This window comes from Equus asinus, chromosome 5 (assembly GCF_041296235.1).
Source record: "Equus asinus isolate D_3611 breed Donkey chromosome 5, EquAss-T2T_v2, whole genome shotgun sequence".
Classification (NCBI taxonomy): Eukaryota; Metazoa; Chordata; class Mammalia; order Perissodactyla; family Equidae; genus Equus; species Equus asinus.
In genome coordinates, this window is record NC_091794.1 from 23,599,053 (window position 1) to 23,623,849 (window position 24,797).

Sequence of the window (24,797 nt, forward strand, 5' to 3'; positions counted from 1 at the left end):
CCATAGATCATGCCTGGCGGTTCCCGAACTTCAGATACATGGAAAAACACAGTATGTACTTTTTGTGTTTGGCTACTTTTGCTAAACAACATGGTTTTGAGATTCACCCATGTTGTTGTGTGTGTCTGTAGTTTTTTTCTTTTTTTAATTGGAGAATATGCTATCATTTATTTATCTGATCTTCTTTTCAAGGATATTTGGATTGTTTCTAGTTTTGGCTACCGATTTAGTTTGCTAGGGCTGCCATACCAAAGTACCACAGAAGAGCTGGCTTAAACAATGGAAATTTACCTTGTCACTGTTCTGCAGGCTGGAAGTCCAAGATCAAGGCATCAGCAGGGTTGGTTTCTTCTGAGACCTCTCTTCTTGTAGATAGCTGTCTTCTCTCTGAGTCTTCACATAGTCTTTCCTTCTGTGTGTGTGTGTCCTAATGTCCTCTTTTTATAAGGACCCCAGTCATGTTGGATTAAGGCTCATCCTAATGACCTCATTAATTAATTACTTCTTTAAAGGACTTATCTCCAAATACAGTCACATTCCGAGGTACCGGAGATTAGGACTTTGACATACGGACTTTGGGGCACACGATTCAGCCCACAAGAGCGACTATGAATAAAGCTGCTAGCAACATTTTTGTGTATATTTTGTATACGTACTGTTGTCCAAAGTGGTTGAACGCATTTACACTCCCATCAGCAACATATGAGAATACCATTGCTCCACATCCTCACCAGCCATTCCATTTTACAGATGAGAAACCGAGCCCCACAGGGAAGAGCCGCAAGGCCCGCTTTCCCACATGCAGATCACGAGCTTGACGGTGCAGCACAAAGCACACAGAGGAAGCCCTGTCCCCAACCTGCTTCAGGAGTTTCTGAAACTCTCCAACACATTACCTCATTCAGTCATTCAGTCATTCATCAAAAAGGACACTGAGCACCACTCGAGGCTCAGGTCCTGAACAAGAAAGACATGACACTTAAATTCCGGTTGCATTGACAGACAATGAACACACACAATTAAGTGACTGCAGATGTGCTAAGTGCCGGGCAAGGAATATACAGAACCTGAGCTAGAGAATAAGGGCCTTGGGAGTGGGAGGGTAAAATCTCCTTCCAATGGGTTGCTCTGAATGGCCTCTCTCAGGGGGACATATAAGAGAGTCGTGAAAGATTAGATGGTGCCAGTCGGACCACGGGCCAGGGAGAGTGTTGAGGCAGAGAGAATAGGAAGAGTGCAAGCCTTAAAGTGGGAGCCGCTCTGGGAGTGGGAAGACAGGAAATGATGGTCTGTGTAACTGGAGCCAAGTGGACAAGGCAGAGGAGAGGCAGGAGATGAGGCCCACAGGGTCAGGCCCAGACATGCAGGCCGCACGGGTCATGGAGAGGAGTGTGGATTTCATTCCAAGGACGACGGGAAGTCATTGGAGGGATTCAGGGGAGTGGCAAGCAAAATCCAACTGACATGAACAAATGCACGGTAGAGGGTGTGAGGAGGGAGAAGAAGGCAAACACTTCAGGAGAGACATGTCAGTGACTTAGACTCAGCAGGTGGCAGAAGAGATAAATTTTGGAGGAAGAACTGACAGGACATGGTGATGGGTTGGATGGGCCTGTTGAGAAGCGAGGGTGAGTCAAGGATGACTTCTAGGTCTTGAGCTTTGAGTCTCTGGATAGTGAGCAAGGATCTTTTAGCTGTTAACCTACCAATTCCAGACTGTGCACTTCCTTGTCCATCTCACTATGGCGTATCTTGAGCCTCAGGATGTAGCAGGTGTTCAATAAACATTCTTGAATGAATAACTGATTGCATGCATGAATGTTTTAGCACATGGACTGGGTCCAATAAAGGTTTTCTTTTCTTTTGAATTTTTTATTGAAATAAAATTCGTATAACATAAAATTAACCATTTAAAAATTTACAATTTGGCGGCATTTAGTGCATTCACAATGTTATGTGAACATCACCTCTGTCTGGTTCCAAAACATTTTCATCATCTCCCAAAGGAGATCTTGTACCCATTGAGCGGTCACTCCCCATTCCTCCTCTCCCAGCCCCAGGCAACTGCTAATCTACTTTCTATCTCTATGGATTTACCTATTCTAACTATTTTAGACGAATGAACATGTAACTCTTTGTGTCTAACTCCTTTCACTTAACGTGTTTCTGAGGTTCATCCATCTTACAGCATGTGTCAGTATGTCATTCCTTTTTAGGGCTGAATAATATTCCATTGCAAGGATATAACATGTTATTTATCCATTCATCTCTCAATGGAGAGTAGGTTGTTTCCACTTTTTGGCACTGAGAATAACGCTACTATGAACACTGGTGTACAAGCATTTGTTTCAATACCTGTTTTCCATTCTTTTGGGTATATTCCTAGGAGTAGAATTGCTGGGTCATACGTTAACCTGTGTTTAACCTTTTGAGGAACCACCAAACTGTTTTCCAACAGCTCCGTAAAGTTTTTCTGAATAAAAAAAGAATAGGTAGGTGGGATGAGGGTTCTTCCTATCCTCCACAAGTAGCACTTCCGCTATTTGCAGGCTGCGTGATATGGGTCAAATCACTTAAATTCTCTGGGCTGCTTCCTCAATCCCAAAGTGGGGAAAATAAAATTTAGCACTGTGAGCTGAATGAGGTCTTGTTTCTAACGCTCCGGCAGGCACAGAGTAAGCCCCCCAAATTAATTACCTTCCTTTACGTCCTGACCTTGCCATTTGTGCTCCACTTGTGTTCCTGCACGGTCTTGGGGCCAAGTCCACACCCACGGGCCCCACAACTCAGCCTTGCTAAAAACTACAACTCCCAGCGAGCACTTCTTCCCGGCCGCCTCTCCCAGCCTGGTGCGCATGCTTTGGCAGACGTGGCACCGCGAACTCGGAGGCGGGGAGCAATTGGGAAGTGGCGGTGGTGGTTGGACCCGGCGGAGCTGCGGACGCGGGAGCCGGAGTGGAGACGGGAGCCGGCCGTGGGCAGCGGCGGCGGGGATGGCGCGGGCCGGGCCGGCGTGGCTGCTGCTGCTGGCAGTCTGGGTGAGGCTGTGGGGCGGGCGTCCGGGCTGGGGCGGGCACGTGCGCCCCGCGTGCTGGTCAGCGCTCCCTGCTCCTGGCCCTCCCCGGACGTGCGGGGAGATGCCTCCGGGCACCGGGGTGGGGGTGTGCGTACCCGGCGGGCGGGGAGGCAGCGGGGTGGCCCCAGTGATCTCTCCGCGGAGCGCTCCGGGGCGCAGGGGCCAGAGGGAGCCCGGGGGGTGCTGGGCGATCCCGCGCAGGGTGCTTGCGCCGCGGGCGCAACTTTGTGGGGGTGCAAGACAGGGCGTCCCGCCGGCTAGGGCAGGACACCCGCGGATTGGGGGGTGCACCCCGCCCCAGACTCCGGGCCCTGCACCTGTGTGAGTGCCGGGTGGGAAGGCGGTGCTTTCCACCTGCACTGCCGGAAACATTATTTTAGGGCCACCTTGTTCTTGGTTTTGACCCTGGGCGGCTGGGAAACATTCGGTCACCACCTGGGCCCTCGCCGCGCAAGGCTGGGCGGGCTGGGTGGGGTCGTCGCGAGGAGTTCTGCCCCTACAGCCAACGGAGGCTGGCTGGAACCTCAGCCACTTTCTGGCTGTGTGACGCGGCGTATCCTTTAATGTATCTGACTTGGTCTCCTCATCCGTGAAGTGGGGACGGTAAAGACGCCCCCCTCACAAGGTTGTCGGGAGGGTCGGATGAGAAATCGGAGGAGGAAGCTCTGTAAACTGCAGAATCATACAAGAGTGGAGGAGGGGTGGGTTCTCCAGAGGAGTTTGCTGCACTTGGGGAGGAGGCGGGGGCTCGGGGCATCCCTGGAAGAGGTCGGAATGGGTGTGTCCACCGCGCCCGGGACCCTCGGGTTTGGCCTTGGTGTTGCTGTGGGTGTGTGATGGGATTTCGTGGCCGCCTTCCACATCTCTCCCGTAACTTCTGGTCTCCTTTATTTTAGAACCATCTTGGCTCCTTTTTCCCCCCCGAAGTTCCAGGGAACTTCCTGCTGCTGGCACCCTCTCCAATCCAGATTTTTCATTTTTTTTTTTTCTTTCGGGTGTGGCAAGGATGCTGGGCAAACGGGAAGAGAAAAAGTCGAGTGTGGATTGAGTTGCTTTAAACACTTCCTTCTTCCGATACCCTGCCCTTTTGGGATCACCAGTGAGGAGTGGCCCTGTATTTTCTGGCTGTATGGGAGTGGGTGGGAAAGGGCGCTCCCTGTCCGCCTAGATCTGACCGTTTTCCCTCCCAGAGAAGATTAGGCGGGAGGCGGGTAATGTCACGTCACTCACCTCTAGGTGTGTTTGATGATCTGTTTGCTTTCTATTCCTCGAGCCAGTTGGCCTGGGTGAGTCTCTAGGCCAGGCAGGACTGCAGGACTGCAGGACTGCGGCGGGGCCATCTCCACTGAGAACCCCCATCAGGTCTTTGCACTTGGGCTGTTTTAGGAGGTCCTGTTCTCCTCTCGTCTTCCCTTTCCCCCCTCCCTCCTGTGAGAATAAAGGGCTTGGGAACTTGACCAGAAAGAAGTTTAATTCAGCAAACATTTATTTATCAACCACATTGTTTGGCACTGGGTTGGATTTTGGGTGGAGAGCAAAACACACATTGTCCTCCAGTGTGGCCCTGGGTTGGGAAGGGAAGTCCAAGCTGCAAGTGCTGATACCTGAAGTGCTGGGAGCCTCCACTGAAGGGGAGCCGTACATTAAGTTAGAGGGCGCTAGCCATGGCTCTCCTGAGGCGCTGGGTTGAGCAGTCTGGATGGAGTGTGTGAGTCAGCCGGGCAACAGAGGTCTGCTGGTGCCCTCCCCAGGGAGGTGCAGATGAGTGGGTAGGTTTGCTGAGAGCACTGGAATCTGACAGTTCCTCCTTTCTCCAAGCCCTGGATTGGCTTAGCAGGAGGGAGGCAGGGGTGCAGAGTCGGTGGTGAGTGGCTGGTGGTCACCAGGGTGGCCTCTCTAAATTTACACTCTCTGTCCCTGTGATAAGGGCTCCCCAGGTCCTGAGAGTGGGTTGGGTTTCTTTGTTCACTAATAATTACTGAGGGCTGATTGTGCAGAGCACTGGGCTGTGACCCGCAGATGTAATGAAGTATAAAGGCCTCTACAGAGACTCGTGGACAGTGAGGTACACCCACCACGTCTTTTACAGTAGTAAAAATATGAAAATAGCTTAAATGTTCAACAATAGTGGCATGGTTAAATGACTTCTGGCCCCGTCCACACCAAGGAAAGTGATGTTGGTAAAGAATGTTTATATTTACTAGAATGCTATGTTTATTATCAAAATATTTTATGATGTTTATGAAGAATATCTAAGGACATGGAAAAGTGCTGGGGTGTGATAATTAGGGGAGAAACAGGATGCAAAACTGAATCCCAGGGTGGCTGAAGATAGCTACTGAAGTGTTTGCGGGATCAGCAGTGCATTGTAATGTTAACCACAATTGTTCTGGAAGGTGGAGTTGTGGGCAACTTTTGCTAACTTCTTTGCATGTGGTTTTTGTGTTTTCCAAGTTCTCCCTGTGAGTATCTATTCATTTTTTATCAGAAAAGTTAATACAGGAAGCTTTTTAAAAAGGTTCCTTTGGGGGCTCTCACCCTTTCACAGGAATCCTAGGGTGGAAAGTGTCACAGTCAACACTTGGGACAAGCTGGTCCGGCCCTTTCAGACTGGGGGTCTCTGCGCTCAGGGCCTGTGGCTGGGGAGGCCATGCTGTCTTGTCCCCAGCCCTGTGCCGCCTGTCCCTTCCTGCTGTCCAGCTCAGCTCCTCCCTGCAGCTGACCCTTCCCCAGGGCCGTTCATGCTGATGGGTGTATAGTCTGCATCCTGTCCTTGCAACGGAGAACTGTCAGCTGGAGAGGCCCGACATCACCCAGCCGAAGTGGGTGCAGCGTCAGGCCAAGGACTGGGACGAAGTTTTCAGTTGTCCGTAGGCAAATTGGAAAAATAACAGTGGTGAATGTTTTTTTTCATGAATCCAAATATTTTCAGTTTAAAAACTTGTCCATTTTTTTTGACATGGCTGTCTGTATTGGGGAGAGGGTGGTTTACAGTGTCCTTTTGAAAAATGAAAATAGTATATTGTGATTTTTTTTTTAAAAAAGCATTTTCTTGATAAAATTTATTTTTAAATATATAATACACATTATTATATTTAAAAATGTATATATTTAACAAAATATATCCTGCCAATCTGTGAGATTCCAAAGTCTAGGAACTACGTACGGATCTAACTCAGCCCTCTATTTTATAAGAGAAAAGTGAGACTTCGAGAGGAAAGGGGCTCGCTCAAGGCCCCCCGGGTTGTAGAGGCGGAGCCAGAATTAGAGCAGCCTCCTGAATTATGAGTCAGGGTTCTTCCCCCTCCATCTCTGTCATCCCAGCCCCTCACCTCCTGCCTGCTGCCCTCCACCCAGGCCGCTGCGGGGGGGCCTGCCTCACGGGGCCTTGAAGCTGAGAACCTGCTGGGGCGGTGAGCGGAGGTGCAGGAAGCAGGAGATGTTTGCCCCGGTCTCTCCTGCAGAGCTTTTTAATGTACACGTTTTTAGGTTCTATACCATTATATGTTTAATAGGCTTTTGTGGGCTGGCCTGGGGACCTAATTGCCACTTAGAATGCTGTTTGGAACCTGGAGTGCACTTTTCCCACAAAAATAAATACATTACAGAGGAAGTTTTGAAACAGCACTGGCACGTAAGTTGGAAGGATGGCTGAATGCTGCTTGAGTAGCTGACAGTGATGCTGTGGATTCGGGCAAGGGGAGGGCCTGGGCCCTGAGTGATAAGGTAAGGGCCCAGCTCACGCCTCACAAGGAGGGCAGACTCTGAGCTCTGTGAGTGGTGGGGACCCTCCCTGTCCTGGCTGTGGTGTCCCCATTCTCTGAGCCTGGGGCCTGCATGTGCTTGTCCCCAGGCTATGTTTGATTGAAGGGATTAGTGTTGCAGGCAGAGAAAGGAAACCTTCCAAGACTGAGACAGAGTAATGAGGAGTGATGGGTCAGGCTGGGTGGAAGGGAGGATTTGAATCCGGGGATGGTGAAGAAGACTGGAAAAGTGGATTGTAAAGAACCATAAATGCCTGGTAAAGCTTTTGAGGCTCAATTCTGTAGGTAGTGGAGAGACACGATGAAAGCTGCCCTTTTATTAACAAGATCAGTCAGGCCACAGTGTAGGGTTGGGTTAGAGTGGGAGAGACTGGATTAATTTTCCCAGAACAACACTTTTCTTCCTTTTATTTTCTTCTCTGTTATCTACAAGATAAAGTCAAGTGTGATGGAGTGGAAAGAACATGGGCTTTTAGCCAGCTGGACGCTCAGGAGCTGTGTGACCTTGGCCCTGCCTCAGTTTTCTTGTTTGTCAGAGGTGTTAATAATATCCATCTTGCAGAAGTGAAGGAATCAGAAATGATGCAGGAAGCACCCAGCACAGTGTTGGCACGTGGGAGTGCCCAGTACACAGAGAGGAGGTGCTGGGGAGGCCAGTTAGCAGGGGGCAGTGAAGGGCAGAGCGAGTATGAGTGGAGGTTGCAAGACATAGATGGGGGGAGGGCAGTCCTCTGCCGCTGGGATTGTCCCCATCACAGTTCCTTGCAGCTGGGCTCTTGGATTACTCCTTGGCCCTCCCTGCTGGGCCCCTGTGGAGCTTGGGGTGCGGGTGCAGAGGGGCTGAGAATTTTAGTGTTCTGTCTTTCTCTCCTCTTTCTTCTGAAAATGGATCCTCTCTTGAGAACGGAGATACCAACCACACTGCCTCCCAGGAGGGTTCGCGTCAGTTTTGTGGTTTTGTTCTGTGGGCCTCTTGTGTCTTGCTTGGTGGCTGTGGTAGGTTTTGGAGGCTGTCTCAGTGACAGTGGACCGGAGAGTACTACATGACATGCTGCATGGCGTGTAAGGAGAGCCTGAGCTCTCTTACAGTACCCGGACCTCCACGGTTTCTTTGCCCCACTCCCCTTCTCCCTCCTTCCTTGTTTCTGCACCTGGCATCGTCAGTCCCAGTGGGAGAGGGAAGAGTGATACTGCTCACCCGTTGCCGGGCTTGTCTGTCCTCCTGCCTGGCCCATCTGCGGCACTGACTGGAGCCTCTGACTTCCCATTTGACCTGTTGGTGAGAATTATAAAACACTTGGTGCATTGGTAGAGGGCTTTAGAGTTTGCAAAGCCTTTTCCTATTTTTCACGTCTGTGTAGTTTTGGGTCCCTTGTTAACTGGGTGAGGTAGGCTGGTTAATATTGCTACCCCTAGAGACGGGTGGGTGGCTGGACAGAGAGGTAGGAAGAGATGCCATTAGACAAGAGTAGGGGCGTGGCCTGGAAGGCAAGGGGATAGACAGACAGTTGGGACACATGTAATAGTTCTCAGGGGCTCGTCTGAATGTTTAAGCAGCCGCCACGTCAGGTACTGTTTTCTGAAATAGCTGCACCAGCCATTTTCCTGGGGTGTCCACGAAACTTGCTCCTTAGCTCCCTGATGGCCTGAGGAGCGGAGGAGGGGCCGCTAGTTGGGCACTCACTGACCATCCTTCTCCGCTTTCTCATCACCCTCCCTATGTAGCTCTAGTTTGCTGTCCCTCTGACCACCCTATGTCCAATAGGACCTCTTCCCACACATCAGTCATGACCATTTCTGAGTAATTAGCTTTGCAATCATGCTGTGGGGGGTTATATACTCAGATGGCATGTGGGGTTAGGGGAGCCTTTTTGCGTCTTTGATTCCCCAGGGTCGCCTGAGTCCCCCAGTTTGCTGTGCGGTCTGTTCCCTGGTGGCCTGATGGTGAGCCTGTGCCTGGCTTCAGTGTCTATCTCATTACCCTGGCTGGGCATGGTGGAGTATCCATCCTCCACAAAGAATCCTGCCATTCCTCCAACCCCTTGGCACGAGCAGATGTCTTTAACTTGTGAGCAGATCCTTTAATCCTTGCCTTGGAAGGTATTAATGGAGATCCAGGCTGAGAGCCCTAAGCTGGGGCTTAAACATAAAGATGATCTAGCATCCGAGCCGAGATGTGGGCCTGGCTAGAAAGCTCCGTGGTTTGGCCAAATAGGGCAGGCTCCCGAGGAACAAGCAGGCTTGCTGTTGCCAAGGGGTGTGACCTTGCTAGATCCTGGGCAGAGCATTGTACATGCCCCTATGTCAAAGGAACATGGACCAGCATCTGTATGCTACACATGTCACAGATGCTCAGTCAGTCCACAGATCTTTCTTTTTTTTTTTTGACAGATATTCCTTGAGAGTCTTTTATGAGCCAGACATACCATGCTAAGACATTGGGGACATAATGATGAATAAGATAGACACCATTCCTTCCTCCCGTTGCCCAGTGGGAGAGCCACTAATTTATTATTTAATTCAAGTAGTAAGTGCTAGAAAGAGGATGTATGAGGTGGTAAAAGAATGTGTAAGAGGGGTCCCTAATCTAATGCAGGGAGTCAGGAAAGGCTTTTCTGTGGACTTATGGACCCTTTTTAGAATGATGTTTTAAAATATGTACAGAATGCATAGGATTACAAAGGAAACCAGTGATACTGAAATACAATTATAAAAATAACAAATATGTGATAAAATGATATTTACAGTTCTTTATTAATGCATCCTACGAGAAGATCTAGTGGCAGGTTTGATGTTTTCTGTAATTTTAAGTAGTGATGACCATAAACAGTGTTTCAAGACATCTCTACTAGTTGTCCTGTGATGAAAAAATGTGATTTCTGGGGGACAAGTGGCAAAAAAAAAAAAAGAAAAAATGTGATTTCTGTTGGTGGCAAAGTCACAGACCAGTGCTAATGTCATTTGTTATCTACGTTCATAGGAAACGGAGGCTTAAATTTCAGTTAGAGATTAGTGAAGATAAAGATAGAATTTTTCCCCGTCCAAATTGGTAGACCTCAATGTAAAGAAAAATTATTCAACAACTTGGAAATAAAAGATGGTTTAGTGACTTTTCAATGTCATGCTTGAGCACTGTCTAAGAAGCCTGCCTAAGGGCCCTCTGTGCTCTAGAGAGTGTAACTTTGTTTATTGTTCTTTAGGACCCACTCTCTATAAAGTTAGATAAGATGCAAACGATTTCTGTTTGGTAGAGAAAAGAGGCCCAGGGTTATTGCCCTGCAGGACATTAACTAGTTTGGTACCTAATTTAGCAGTGTTATATCAGGATTCTTTTTTTTCATTGATTATATGCATATTAGTTTGTTATAACTTATTATTGGTTTTTTTTTGTGAGGAGGATTGGCCCTGACCTAACATCTGTTGCCAATCTTCCTCTTTTTGCTTGAGGAAGATTGGCGCTGAACTAACATCTGTGCCAACCTTCCTCTATTTTATGTGGGATGCCTTCACAGCGTGGCATGATGAGCAGTGCTAGGTCCGTGCCTGGGATCTGAACCTGTGAACCCTGGTCCGCCAAAGCGAAGCATGCAAACTTAACCACCATGCCACTGGACTGGCCCCTATAACTTCATTTTTTAAAATCTTTTTTTTAACCTTTTTTTCTTATATCCTCTCTGGACATAACCTTGTCATTTCAGTGGGTTCCTTATTAATGCGTTTGGTAACATTTTGAAATATGGTCAATATCAATTTGTATGAGAATTAGGTTTTTAACATTTGAGAATTATACTTGACCCCACTTTTAAGAACTGTTGAACGAGCAGGATGTGAAGGTATGGTGCTGAGAAGGGAGGTCTGGGCTGGAGATGTTAATTTAGGGGTGCTGCTCGGGAGGGGGTGAGACCCCGGGGAGAGTGTAGAGCGGGAAGACAGGTGGAGCGAGTGAGCCCTGAGGAGCTTCAACATTTAAAGGTTAGGAGAGGAGGGTTTACAAAGAGTATAGAAAGGTGGCCAGAAAGGAGACCAAGAGTGTTTTGCCTGGAGGTCGAGCAAAGTGAGAACTGGAGGCTCGCAGTGTTCTGCATTTGGCAGTCGTTGTTGAACCCCCACCCAGAGCCTCTTTGGTGGTGGTGGGGCGTATCTGAAAGGGCTGAGGAATACAGGTGGAAGATTCTGGCTGTGAAGGAATGGGGAGTGACATGGGGTCCAGAGAGAGGGTTTTTAAAGGATGGGACAGCGGCAGAGGTTTTCCACCCTGGCTCTGGATCCAAATCACCTTGAGTGGGTCTGTGTAAAAATGGATTCCTGGGCTCCCCATGTCTGTGAGATGATTTTCCTCAAGGATAAAGCCCAGGAATCTGTATTTCTAACAAGCCCATACTTAGAGCTCTGTTGTAGCTACAAACCAGTTAAATGTACAAATTAACAACCTTAATTTTATGTGGTGGATAGTATTTTGCCAACTGAGGTTGCTGCTCTGGGCTGAGTGGTGTGGCACAAGTTCTGCTCACGTCCTGAGCCATGCACACCCAGAAGTGCGGGCAGGCAGGTAGCGGAGGAAGGATGGATCAGGTGGCATCTGGAGCTCTTTTCGGTTGGCCAGTTGCTGGGCTCTCAGCTCTTGTTCTGGGTGGAGCTTGAGGGAGACCAGTGGGAGGTAGTCATTGACAGGCAAAGAGAAGAGCACGGGTCTGTGCTCAGGAGACCCCGTCTGAGTCCTGGCTCTGCCATTTTAGGCTTCCCTTGAGGTGAATCCCTTAACATCTTTGAGCCTCAGTTTTCACATCTCTAAAGTGGGGCTAGTGCCACCTCTTACACAGATTGTTCATAGCAGTTTTTCAAACATTTTTGCTGCAACTCCTGCAAGAAGTTATAGATTTTACATTGTAAACAAGTACATCCATAAATATAACAGATAGAAATGTTTCACGGCATACTCAGCCCTGCTACCTGTGGTACACACTGACGTTTTCTATTTAATGTCATTTTGAAAAATGCTGGTGGAAATCCCCTGAATTGATTTGGTGACTCGGCTCTTGGGTTGAAGCCTGAAGGATGGCCAGCAGTGGTTTAGACTCTCAGCTTGGAACCCTGGATGAGATCACGTGTGTAAATGCACGGATGTGCTCCATGGGTCCTGAGTGCTTGAATTGTTTTCTTATCAATTAACGGAGCTTTGAGTCAGGGCTGGACTTCCGGAGGGGCAGTTCACCTGCCCTGCCTCCCTCCCTGTGCCTAACTTGCTGTCCTTCTGCCAGCTCTTCACGTTGGCAGGTCTGGCACACCAGGCTGGCAGTGGCCCAAAGCCCTCTTGGCTCTGGAAGAGGTTTTCCAAAACATTAAAAGCTTTAGGGACTTAAGTCCTGGTAAGATGCACTTGCGGTCTCGGGGTAAGGAAACCTGTTGTTACCAGCCCTTGCGTCAGTTGGCCTGCCCCTGAGTGCCCTTTGTTGACAGCCACGTTTGCTGTGGGGAAGGTAGGGGGAAGAAAGGACTGTTTAGAGCACATATAAGGTGCAGGCTTTAAAGGAAGCAAAATAAAGAAAGGCAGCTGGCTTTGTGTTTCTAGGAGCAAGGAGTAAGGTGTGTGGCTCCAGGAGTCTGTCGTCTTTGTGCTCCACCTTGGGCGCTGGGGTCTGGCAGACTTGGGTCTGAGTCACGGCTCTCTTACCTCCTTGCTGTGTGATGTTGAGCAAGTTTCTTCACTCCTCTTAGTTCCAGTTTCCTTATCTATAAAATAGGTGTATAATAAAAGTAGTGACTTAATTCGCTTGCCAGGATAATGCAGTTAGATAATCCTGTGAACTGCTTAGCTGCTCCCGCTCACACAGGAGGCACTCTGTGTTTTGGGCTGTTCTCATTATTGGGGCTAATCCCCAGGCTCTGGATTGGGGATTAAAGAGTCCTCTCTCGGGGGTCTGTTCCTGGCCGAGTGCTTTCCCATTGCTTGCTCTTTCTTTTTTTTTAAATTTTTTACTGCAGTAACATTGGATTATAATATTATATATCTTTCAGGTTACATCGTAATATATTATAACATTATATATCTTTCAGGTTACATCATAATATATTTTGAATTCTGTGCAGATTATATCATGTGCTCTCTCTTTCTTAATAAGCACATTTCGGTCCTCAGCTGTGGCTAGTCAGGGGACACATCCGAGGGCCAGGCCGTGTCTCTGTCTCTGTTGCGCTCTCTCTCTCTCTCTCTCACACACACACACACACACACACTCTCTCGCCATTCAGGGACTCACGTGCTCGTTTGTATCTCGAAGGCTGCTGGATCGACGTTTAAACATTGGGAAGTACCGGTGGTGAAATCTCCGAACTTGGTTTGAGGTCAGCCCTTCATTCCTGTGAAGAGTGGTGTCTAGCCGTGGTGGTTGGTGACAGATGCTTAAAATTTGCCCCTTTAAGGGGCTTAAATTACCCATATTTTAAAATTAATGCTCTTTTCTGTCTCTCTCTCATCAAAGCCACTCTAGGTATGTGCTGCATGCAGAGTGCTTTGCAGATTGCATATAATAGTTCCTATAAAAGCTACGCAATGCCAGGTGAGCAGTGGAGCAGACAGCCCGAGGGACGAAGGGCAGATGAGCGCCCTGCGCACTTACGTGGGAGGTGCCGGTGAGCGCTGGCTGGCCGGGTGGCAGAGGGTGTCAGGAGGCCTGTAGGGGCTGGGGGAGGCAGTGTTTTGTTGTATCCTGGGCATCACCTTTTTTGTACTTTTTTAGGTAAGTTTTTTTCTTGACTCTAATTTTGAAGTAATTTTGGACTTACAGAAGAGTTGCAAGAAGAGTACAAAGGGTTCCCATCTGCCCTTTACCTTGATGCCACACGTATTAACATGTTGTCACATTTGTGTTACTACATTCTCCCTCTGCATATATAAAGTTTGCAGACGTGGTGCTCCTTTGCCCCCTAAGTATTTCAGTATTTCCTGAAAGGCAAGGCCATTCTCTTACCTAACCACGGTACAAAGATCAAAATCAGGAATGTAGCACTTGGCTCAGGATCCAGTCTAGAATCACACTTTAAATTTACTTGTCATATCTCTTTAGTCTCCAGTTTCTCAGTCTTTGTCTTTTGTGACCTTGACATTTTTGAAGAATGTCCCTCCATTGGGTTTTTGATGTCTCCCTTCAGTGCAATTATATGGGGAGGCATATGATGTCGATTTGACCCATTACTGGTGGTATTAATGTTGGTCCCTTAATTAAGGGGGTTTCTGCCGGGCTTCTCAGCTGTGAAGTTATATTTTCTTAGGGGAGATACTTTGAGATTGTTAATTATTTCTTGATGGTGGCCAAATGGCAGTTAATTTTTTTTTCTTTCAATATTTCAATTGGACACGCCTATTATAGTGAGTTAGGAAAATAGACAAAGGGCCAGAGTAAAATCTATCCAAGGAGAAGCCTTACTTTGTTGCATTTTTCTTCTTCCAGTCTTTTTCTGAGCCTAATTTTGTGTGTAGTTGTAATCATACCATGTACATTTTGAGTTCTATTTTTTAAAACTTAACATTAAAACAAGTATGTTTCCATTGCACAATCTTTGAAAACATCATTTAAATGGCTGTGTTACTCTGTCAAGTGGTGTACTCTAAGTAACCATTCCCCCACTGTTGGGTAGTTAGGTTGTTCACAATTTTGGGCTTTTATGAGTAGGACTCTATGACTCATATCTGTGTCAGAACTTCTGCTAATTTCCTCAGGGAATTCCCAAAAGTGGAATTACCAAGTCAAAGAGCATAAATACTTTTAAGATAGTTGATAAATTGTGCCAAGTAGCTTTCCAAAAGAATTGTACTGGCTTAGGCTTTTGCCAGCACCGTATGACAGTTGGATGCCATATTTTAAGAGATTTGCTAATGGTGTTTTTCAGCTTTTTTCTAAAACTGTGACTTACCAGTCAAGATTTGTATTGGGATTAATTTCCTCTATTTTGAGGTATGAAAGGATAGGTCTTTATTTCCAAAAATAAATGATAATGTAACATAGCACATTACTCTTTCCGGGCCCTGGCACTCTGCTCCCTGCCTTGGGGTAGCGCTGAGACTCATGAGCGTGGCCGTGACTGGGGCAGATCGTTCAGGACGATGAGGGACTTGGGGGCACATGTGAGGAATTGGGGTATTTCACCTATGGAATCCTAAGAGGGACCATGTTTGCATCTTCAGAGTGTGATAGGCTGACAGAGTGGTGTGGGAAGGGGAGCAATGTGAACTTTGTAATGACTGGAGCTATCCAGGGTGAAACGGTAGGGTGGAGGCCATAGACTTCTGTGAATTAATGTGTTTAGTTCCCACAGCCTTCTGGCCCCACTCGGTTGAGCAGCCTCAGGAGATTTTGAGTCCTTGGCTCTAGAGGGCTCCTGGAAGCTGGAGACGGCATGCGAGGAATGTTGAGAGGAGTCCTGTATCAAGGAACTCAACCAGCCCAACTCAGGCCTGTTAATTGCAAGGGATGTCCTGGACTTTTTGGTCTCTTGCTGTGGTCCCCTTGCTAGTAAAGGGCTGAGGCTGTAGGGAAACTGGAGAGTTAGGAGCTAATTTCCCTTTCATTTGTGGCTGGCTGTCACCAGGTGACCAAGATAGCTGATAAGAATAGGCACAGTGAAACTTTGGAGGAACACAGTATATCAAACCTTTGATAGTCTCTTTTTCTCATTCCTTATAACAATTTATGTAAAGTATAATGCATGAATTGATGCCTTAGACCCTTTGAAATATCCCAACTGGAGCAGATATTAATATTTCTTTCTAGTTAAAGCTTTTGTTTCAGGAGGTATTCAACATCTACTTGTATGTGTGCCAGAAAACCAAGAATGATAGTGCCTTAAAAAGATAATTTCACTTATGTAGATGCCTGGAAAGGGGTGTTCCAGGGCCAATATATCTCTGTGGTGTCAGGGACCCAGGCACCTTCTTTCTTCTTACTTCACATCTTTAGGAAGTCCTTCCTCCTCATTGTCTCAGGTGGCTGCTTGAGTTCCAGCCATCTTGTCCAAATTCCAGCTGGCAGGAAGGAGGAAGGGACTCATATGGATGTCTACTAGGGACAGTTCCTAAAAGTTGCCACATAACACTTCTGCTTAAATTCTGGGGGCCAGAATTTAGTCACATAGCCACTCTTGCTGCAATGGAGACTGAGAGCTGTAGCTTAATGTGAGTGGCCATGTGCCCAGAGAAACTCAGTGCTTTCTTCACAAAGTATAATTGCCTCACCGTACTTCTCTGGTAGTGCCCGTGAGAATAGGTTTGCCGGATGTCACAAATGGGAAGGACTTTGGAATCACTTTCAGCCCCTTCATTTTACAGAGGAAGAAGCTAAGGCTTAGAGAAGGAGCAAGGACTTGTCCAAGGGCTCACAGCCGGTAAATATCAAAGCCGGCAAAAATCTGGGTTTCTTGTTCTTTCCACCAAACCTCCAGCTCTAAATTCTCAGCCAGCTCGAGTTCTCTGACCTTCAGGTCATCTGTTTTTAACGTTTTTCCTGGATCCCTTTACCACCAGCTTCTTAAAAGTCTAGACTTTTAGATTCTGACGTTTCAAAACTATTTTGAGCAAAATGTGGGTTACATACACTAAATTAAACCGTTTCTTCACAGCTCCCAACGTAAGAAGGGTGTCTTTTTTCAGGTGACAGGAAAAAAAGTCAAGTCCCACCTCTGCCCTTTTTCCTAAATATTATTAAGCTTCTGTCCTCCAGTCTTCCTTCTTTAGCGAGCTGCTTCACGGTCTGCACCGAACAGTGACTGTCGTGGCAGGGCAGACATCTTCCCAGCTGCAGAGGACGGGAGGGCGCCCCAGAGACCTGGAGCTTTTTAAGCTGAGGGTGTAGTGTGGCGAGGACTGTTCTCTCCGGCATTTTCCAGAATTGTACGACTCTTTACCTCTTTGGTCTGGTGGTGATGGTGGGTGAGGTTAAGCGAGGAGGGAGGCGCTGTGTGTTCTCCGTGTTAGAGCGAGAGCAGGTGGAGGGGCGCAGGCTGGACACAGCGTCTGATCAACAGCACCTCTGGGCTAATTGCCCTGGGCCCTGAGGACTCTGGGGACAACAGCGACCTCTGGGCTTGCGGGAAGCACAGGGTTATAAACCCCTACTGGGACCCTCCTTGCCCTGAAATTCGGGCTTTCCCTGGCTGCTTTGATGGGCCCTACCTGGGAAGGAGGTGCTCCTTTTCTGCTTGGGTTGCCCCAAGTGCAGGGAGCTTGTGGGGTTGAGAAGCAGACCCCTCTGGCCAGGAGCCGGGACACCCGAGCTCCAGTCCTAGCTCTGCTGCTTACCTACTCTGTGACCCTGGCAAGTGATTTAACCTCTCTGAGCCTCAGGTTCCTCATCTGTGGGGTGAGGCTAGTACCCGCTCAATGGGTTATTGTGAGGGGCAGACAGGCCCAAACCCTGGAAGGAGGCTCTGTGTGTGCTGCGGGACTCTTGGTCTGGGCTGCTGTGCGCATGGGGGTTATTCCAGGTTTTATGATCCTGAATGTGTGTATGTGCACGTTCCTTCCTTTCTGGACCTGCTGTTTTGCCTGATTGCCGGCAGGGCCCTGGAGAGGAAGGGGTGGTGCCTGTTTTACTGTTGTTCTTGAGCTATCTGTGATTTGTCTCACTAATAGGAATAATAAAGGTAATTATGATTATTATGTTCTTCTGTATGCCAAGCGTTCTGTGAGGTTCTCTGTGTACTTTTCTCCCCCTCATTTAGTCCTCAGCCATCCCGCAAAGCAGGTATGGGTACTGTCCTCTCCACCTACAGGTGGGGGAGTGACACTCTGAGATCATCTTGCTGTAAATGATGGCACCTAGGTTCGAGGCCCGGTCTCTCTGACTCCAGAAGCAGTGCTCTTTCCGCAGTGTCTGGGGCGTGGGAATCCCACAAAGGGAGAAGATGTGAGTGGGCTTCTAGGCTGGCCCCGATACCGGCAGACAACTGTTAGGAGAACACTGCAGGGAGTCTGGAAGATGAGGAGAGCCAGCCCGGGTTCCTCCAGCCCATTGCCTCCAGCCAGGGTGGGGGTGGGGTGAGGGGGGAGCTGCGCCAGGCACCCTGGGTGCTGCTGGGCTCGAAGAGGGCCTGTGCTCTGATGGGGGGAGGGGTGGGTGGAGTGGGGTGGGGGCTGCTACTCTGATGGAGGGTCCCGGTGTTCTGAGGTGGGGAGCTCACTGTGATGGGTTGGGGCCTGATGGGGCCTGGGGGCGCTGGCTCTCCAGTGCAGTCCGGACCTGGCTTTGGGGCCTGTAGTCCTCTGCAGGAGGAAAAGGGGAAGCCGTTTTCCCCAGCAGTGTTCCACCCTGCACCGGGGAAGGTTATGGGTGTCAGCCCAGCCAGGGGGCGGCTCAGCCCTGATGCAAATGCTGTTAAAGCTCAGAGTTGGTGAGCAGAAAGAAAACAATTATTGGAGAAGGTCAGGAGGAGTTTGCATGGTGAACTAAGGGGGTTTTTTCTCTCCTTTACCTCCAAAGCGAATGACTTAGAATGTAAAGAGGCTGCCAAGCCCGGGAGCTGTTCTTTGGCTGGCTTGGGAGGTGGCTGGCTTTGGAAGCACTTCTCAGACACTGCCCTCTCCCCATGAGAGCTTGACAAAGCAGAGAGTTTGTGCATCATTAACGTTGTTATTGTTGCTGTAGTTATTGTTGTCAAGGTTTGTGGGTTGTGACTTATGAAGTCTGCAGGAAGGCGCTTGGCAAGGTGATCCCGGGCTCACTGGAGCTGCATCTTAAGGAAAGGAAGGAGCATGCACACTGGAAGGGTTGAAATAGACTGAAGTGGAGGAGAAAGGAGAATGTTAAGTGGCTGGAGGAGAGTCCCCTGGGCTTAGGTGAGGGAGGGAAGAGCCCCCCTCCCCCTCTCAGAGTTGCTAAACTGCCATCTTAGCTCTTTGCACACCACGTCCCCTGGTTCCCTCTGGATCTGGCTGTCCTGATTCTTTTTCCTCTGTCGCTCCCAAATCTCCAAATCCTGCCCCTCTGGGCAAATCCTGCCTCTCCTGTGTCCACAAAGGTCCACAGTGGAGATAGCCCGTCCTTCTGACCCTGCTGGGCTGCTGCGCCCCTTCCCCTTGTCGCCCCAGCTCCTGTGCTGGGTGTGCTTTCTCTTCTCAGCAGTCTGTCCTCTGACCTTCTTCCCCCGACACTACTGAATTCTCTGGGTGTCCCTGAGGACTCTGGCCCCTGGATCCATCACTGGTCCCGGCTTTTCTGTGTGTCTGCTCCCTGATCTGTGTTGACGTGGCACTTCCCGCTTCTCCTTCCTGCCCTTCCTCCTGCCTTTGCTTCTCCCCTCATCTGAGGTGTTCCCTTGTCTTCTGCTCCTGATTCCCGACCCCACAAGGCTGCTCTCCAGCCTGGAGGCACCAGTGCTGGGATGTCTTACTGTCCACGTGTCCACACCTGGGCTTGTTATCACCTCCTCAGCATGAGACAGAAGCCTCTTCTGCTGCTGTGTCTCAGTCCTTCCGTTTTTGGTTCTTGTTGCATGCTCCGGCTCAGAATCCCTGGAGTCCTTTTAGCCTCCTCTCTGTTCCTTCTCTCTTCCTTCCGTGCTTACATCTGAAGAGTCATTGAGCTCTGCTGTGTTTCCCTGAGGCCCTTGGATTGACCCATTTCTTTCCACTTGGGCAGCCACCTAGCTGGTCCCTGCACCAGGCAGCTGCCCAGTCTGAGGTCATGGCCAGATGAGGCCCTTGAGCCGATCTTTCAAGACCCTGGCCCGGCTCCACTCACCTTCTCCTGTCACACTCCAACCCAGACCCTCGCTGGGCTGTACTCTGTCTGGTTTTGGTGGTCCCTTCCAGGTCTCCCTTGAGCTGCCATGGACTCAGCTTGTAAGGCTCCTAGCGGGTGACCTCTGCAAAGGTCAGGAGTGTGGTAGCAAGTGTGACTTGTCATGTTTGCTTTCAAGGGGCCAGGCGCTGTGCTGGGTCCTGCCCTCCAGAGCTCTTAGTCTAGAGGTGGGGGAGGAATGGGGGAGGCTGGGGGGATGTGGGACCTCCGTAAAGAATTCTAAACCAGGCTGGCCGCAGGCTGTGCCCAGTTTTAGCCCCAGTGCCATGCCATGCCTGGGGATGGTGTTCCAGCAAAGTCTGTTTGCTCAGGGTATTTCTGGCTGAGCTTAGGTTCTCTGCTGTGTGAGGTAAACGCTGGGTCAGGGGCTTTGGCGGCTGGCTGGAAAGTGGTTGGTTTACTCTGAGGGTGACCACTAGGTAGATGATCTGAGGGATTCACTGGGTTTTATAGGAAGGAAGCTGTGGGTATGCCATGAGACTCGCCTCTTGTGCCTTTTGCTGTTGCTGCGGCCCGCTCAGCAGCTGGGCACTGAGTCCACTCTCCCTCCCTTCCCCGTCCTTCTCCCCAGTTCCAGAATTGCCGTTGCCCGCCAGTTGCAGGAGGGCTGGTCCACAGGTCAGAGCACTGAGGCCCTGGACGAGGCAGTTGTTTTTCTTGACTGACCAGATTATCTGAGGATTAAAAACAGAGCAGTGTCAATGTGTTTTTCCAACAGATTCTTTTCTTTTTTGCCTTTAATCATGTGCATTGAGCTGTGGCCTTTCTAGTCTGAGGTCCATTAGCTCCCTGGGAGCAGTGGAATAACAGGTAATAATAACGCGGAATGAACTTTCTGGTGGGCTCTCGAGGTGGGCTGCGTAAGGGCAGCGAGTCCTCAGGCGGCGTGCACAGCTCTTGCAGGACACTGAGGGAGGCACGCTTCCTCCTCCTCCTGTGTGCCTTTACCCTGGGGAGAAGGAACCTTTTAATCCCAATGGCAGGTTATATTTAGAAACACTAGAACGTGGCCACATTTCGGTCTTCTACTCTGCTGAGGTAGAAGTTTGTAATTTGTATTATGGTAGCTGATCCTGTTGGAGTGCTTTATGACTTCTGAAGCACCTTTGGTAAGTTGTCCCATTTCCTCCTCACAGCAGTCCCACCAGGGAGGTGTCCATATCTGCATGTCATGTGCAAGGCACTGAGCCTGTGGGAGGTTGAGCGATGTTGCATAGGCATCTTAGCTATTGAATGTTAGAGCTCATGCTCAAGACTTCTGGCTGCAAAGAGGCAGTAGACTGAGAGGGCATGGGCTCAAATAGAGGGACTGGGGTTCAGGATCTGTCCCTGCTACTTATTAGCTGTGTAACTTTGGTCAGATTATTTAACTGATCGATATGATCAAGCATATTAGGTAATCTATAGTTGCCTCTTTTTCTTGACCCCATTCTTCTATAACTCTCTGTCCTGGCTCCATTCTGGGCTTGTTCTGTGGGCCGTAGAACAGTTGCCCTGGACTTCTCTTCGCCATCAACGTGGTAATTCTTGCCTCTCTCCTCTGCTGATCCTTTGTTTCCTAGGTTCCACGTCTTTCTTGTTTTTTATTTACTTCTTGTTTTGGTACAGCGTGAGTTCCAGGAGCTTACTGAGAAAGGGTGCATTGGTGGTAAATTTTTCACATCTGAGACCTTAAGTCTGAGTAAATCTGTATTCACAGTTGACAGAGAGTTTGGCTGGTTATAGAATGCCAGTCGGAAATCACGTTGCTTGAGAATTGTGAAGGCAGTGCTTCATTGTCTTCTGGAGTGCTGATGAGCTGTCTTATGCCAATTCTTATTCCTCATCTTTTGTTTCTGGTGATTTTTTCTTTGAAACTTTCAGAATCTTCTCTTTGTCAGCAGGGTTCTGAAAGTTTTCAGTGATGTACTTTAGTGAGAGTCTTTTTTTAATTCATGCTGCTGGGCCTTCTCAACTGGAAACTCACCTCTTTCAATTCTGGGATATTTTCTTGAAGTATTTCTTTGATAACGTCTTTTCCTCTGTTTTCTTTTTCTGGAGTTCTTTTAATTTGGCTCTTGCACTTAATGGATCCATTTTCTTATTTTTCTTATCTTTTTCTCCTGTTTTATATTTCTTGATATTTTTGTTTTTTATTTTACAGAGTTTGTTTTTTTTAAGATTGGCACCTGAGGTGACATCTGTTGCCAATCTTCCCTTTTTTTCTTCTTCTTCTCCTCCCTGAAGCGGCAACCCCCCCCCCCCCCCCACATAGTTGTATATTCTAATTGCAGGTCAGTTTGGTTGTGCTATGTGGGACGCTGCCTCAGCATGGCCTGATGGGCAGTGCCATGTCTGTGGCTGGGATCCGAACGGGTGAAACCTGGGGCTGCCAAAGCGGATCATGTGAACTTAACGACCTGGCCATGGGGCCAGCCCCCTGATCTTTTTGTCTTATTTTCTAGGAGTTTTTTTCAATTCCACTTTCAACTCTATTGAAATTTTTTATTTCTCTGAGAATTTTACTTTCCAAGAGTTTTTCCTGTTTCTCTGATTATTCCTTTCTCATGGCATGCTATTCTTGTTTTATGGATGTATTATTTTATTTTTCTGAGAAGAATAATTATAGTTTTATGGTTTTCTTCTGTTCTTTTTCTTCTGAGTTTCATCTTTCCATTGGTTTGTTTTTGTCTCTGTCTCCTGTGTGGAGGGCCTTCCTCAGATGTCTGGTGGACCTTGGTTGTCCATCTGTGTTGGAGAGTGAGGCGCTGGGGTGTGGATCGAAGACTGAGTGTTGGGAGGGGTGGAGGGCACACGCTGACTGAGAGGGCCTCTTGGTGGCTATTTGAGTGGGAGCCCTGCCGGTTTATTGGAGGATCTCCATATCACTGCCTTTAGGTTGTTTTCTTATGCTTCTCAGTTTCCCCAGAGAAAAATTCTCTAATCTCCTGCCTCCAGGAATAAGACTGGCGGCATTCTGGAACAGGGAGGGGAGGTGCTGGGGGTGGGGGCTGAGGGGGTGGGTGATCTCCAGGTTTGGTTTGCGACTTTTCCTTAGTCCCCTTGATTTCTCTCAGGGTCATTCTTCCACCCTCTGCCTGGCGTCTCCCAGCAGAGCTTTTCTTATTCAGTCTCTGTATAGTAAACCCTGTGTTTTCTACCAGCTGGCGGGGCTGGGGGCTGTGGCCAGCTGTGTGGGCTGGGTGAGGGGATCTGCTGTGTGACTGTTCCTTATTCAGGCTTTTAACACCCCCTGCACCCTGGTTTTAGCCCACCCCTCATTGTGCCTGCAGAGGTGCCTGGCACCTCCAGTGCCCAGCGTGTTCAGGGTTCCTGGGAGAGAATTGGCTCGCTTGTTGTTGCCTGGCCTCCTGAGATGATTGTTTGAGTGGGGAAAGTGGGAAACCCCTCACCCATTTATTCTCATCCTAAACGTGAGCAGTGTTCTTACGTCTCTGGATTCTGCGCTTTGGTGCTTCTAGGTGGGATGGAGTTTTCACGCTGCTCCAGTGTGTGGCATTTGGGGAGCTGTGAGGAATACAGACATTGACCTCCCAGAGGGGTCTTGACTGAGTGGGTGGCAAGTAGGTCCACGCAGCCTGCTTGTGTAGTGTGCAGTCCATACAACCTTATAAAAGTGCATGAAGTGGGGGTGATTTGGAGACTGGTGGGCTGGGAAGGGTCCTTGGGGGGGTTGGTGACTTGGAGAGAGGCTGAGGTGAAAAGGCGGGTGTAGTGTTGTGAGAAGGGGATGTGTCTCATCCCTCTGAAGTGAGATGTGCCCCAGGCAGCTCGTCTGCGGGGCCCCCTTCTTCCTCGGGCCCAGCTGGGAGCTGGGGCTCACGGTCCTTGGTTCCTTGATCCCCAGGTGGTCCTGCCGGCGTGGCTGTCCTCCTCAAAGGTCTCCTCGCTCATCGAGAGAATCTCTGACCCCAAGGACTTGAAAAAACTTCTCCGGACCCGGAATAATGTACTGGTGCTTTATTCCAGATCTGGTAAGTGCCCAGCTTGGCCTTGGGGTCGTCCTTCGGGGGTGGGAGGGGAGGGGATGGGAAGGAGGAGGGCAGAGATGGGAGGCAGAGACCTTAGGACCACAAACCACCCAAGGAGGGTCCGAGGACGTGGGATTTGTCAGCTTTCTTCAGAAGACCGGGGCAGAGGCGTGGAGGGACCTGCTGCTTTTGGATCCCTAAGAGGTCGTTTCAGTTCCCTTTTGCCAGTGTTTCTTAGGCAAAGCCCTCTGGAGTCCCTCCCTGCCTCAGGAGGGAGAGGAGGTATGTGTGTGTGTGAAGGAGGACGGAGGACAGTGGTCACCGCGATGGGCGTTCTGGCTTCCTGGACCAGCACGGGCCGGCCCTGCCAGGGCATGCTCCATCAGAGCTGGTGGTTAACTTACTGGGTCGGCTTGTTGCCAGCTGAATTGGTCCCAGGCTTGGGGGCACGCACCCAGGCAGGCAGCCCTGGCCCCCATCTGTCCTGCTCTGGGGTCAGAACATGAGGCTGAGTTTGGAGTGGGCTCCAAGCTCAGGACAGGGCAGCCTCAGTAGGGGTGGGAGCAGTGTCTTGCCCTTTCTGACCTTGAGGCTGAAGTGGGCATAGTGGAGTGAGAGACGTTTGCTCAGCTCTTGGCCATGAGTTTGAACATCTGACTGTTGGTGGTGTTCCAGCAGAGTTAAGTGTTTTCGCTGCTCCTGAGGATGCCAAGTTTTCTGTGCCCCGGAGGAGCTACAGCCAGTGGCTGGGCTGGTTCCGGGCACAGCTCTCCCTGGCAGCTCATCCTCGACACTCATTGGCACTGGGGGCTGATGGATGTTTTGGACGTGTGTCCGTCCTGAGGCCTGCATCCTCCAAGCACTCTGGCACATGCTGCTCCTTGCCCTTCCGAGGGCCTGGCACACACTCCCTGAGGTTGTTGGGAGCTCAGCATGTGACTGGCATTTCCCTGCTGTCAGGAATAGGGGGAAACCGAGGCAAGGGAGAAGCAGCGTTGTTCCTGAGGGCTGGGGTATAGGGCCCTGAATCAGCGTGGCTCGCCCCCTTGGATGCTCCTGAGCTAGGTTGTGAGTGCAGGAACATACTCGGTTCCTCCTCTGGGCAGCTGCCGTCGTGTAAGCCATCAGCTTACAAGGATTCTTCAGGGAACTTCTGCCGTGGACTCTCATTTGCTCCTTTGCCGTGAGGGGGGCA

At 49.4% G+C, this 24,797-nt stretch overlaps 1 protein-coding gene across 1 annotated transcript in view; it reads left to right on the forward strand.

Moving 5' to 3' along the window:
- The first annotated feature begins 2,860 nt into the window (after positions 1–2,860).
- The window catches only part of PDIA5 (protein disulfide isomerase family A member 5), an 89,157-nt gene continuing 67,220 nt past the window's right edge, over positions 2,861–24,797 (forward strand). Inside the window, exons 1-2 of the mRNA XM_014829564.3 lie at positions 2,861–3,038; positions 23,479–23,605. Of these exons, the coding sequence (XP_014685050.1) occupies positions 2,994–3,038; positions 23,479–23,605 (172 nt within the window). The 5' untranslated portion in view covers positions 2,861–2,993. The remainder of the gene's footprint in view (positions 3,039–23,478; positions 23,606–24,797) is intronic.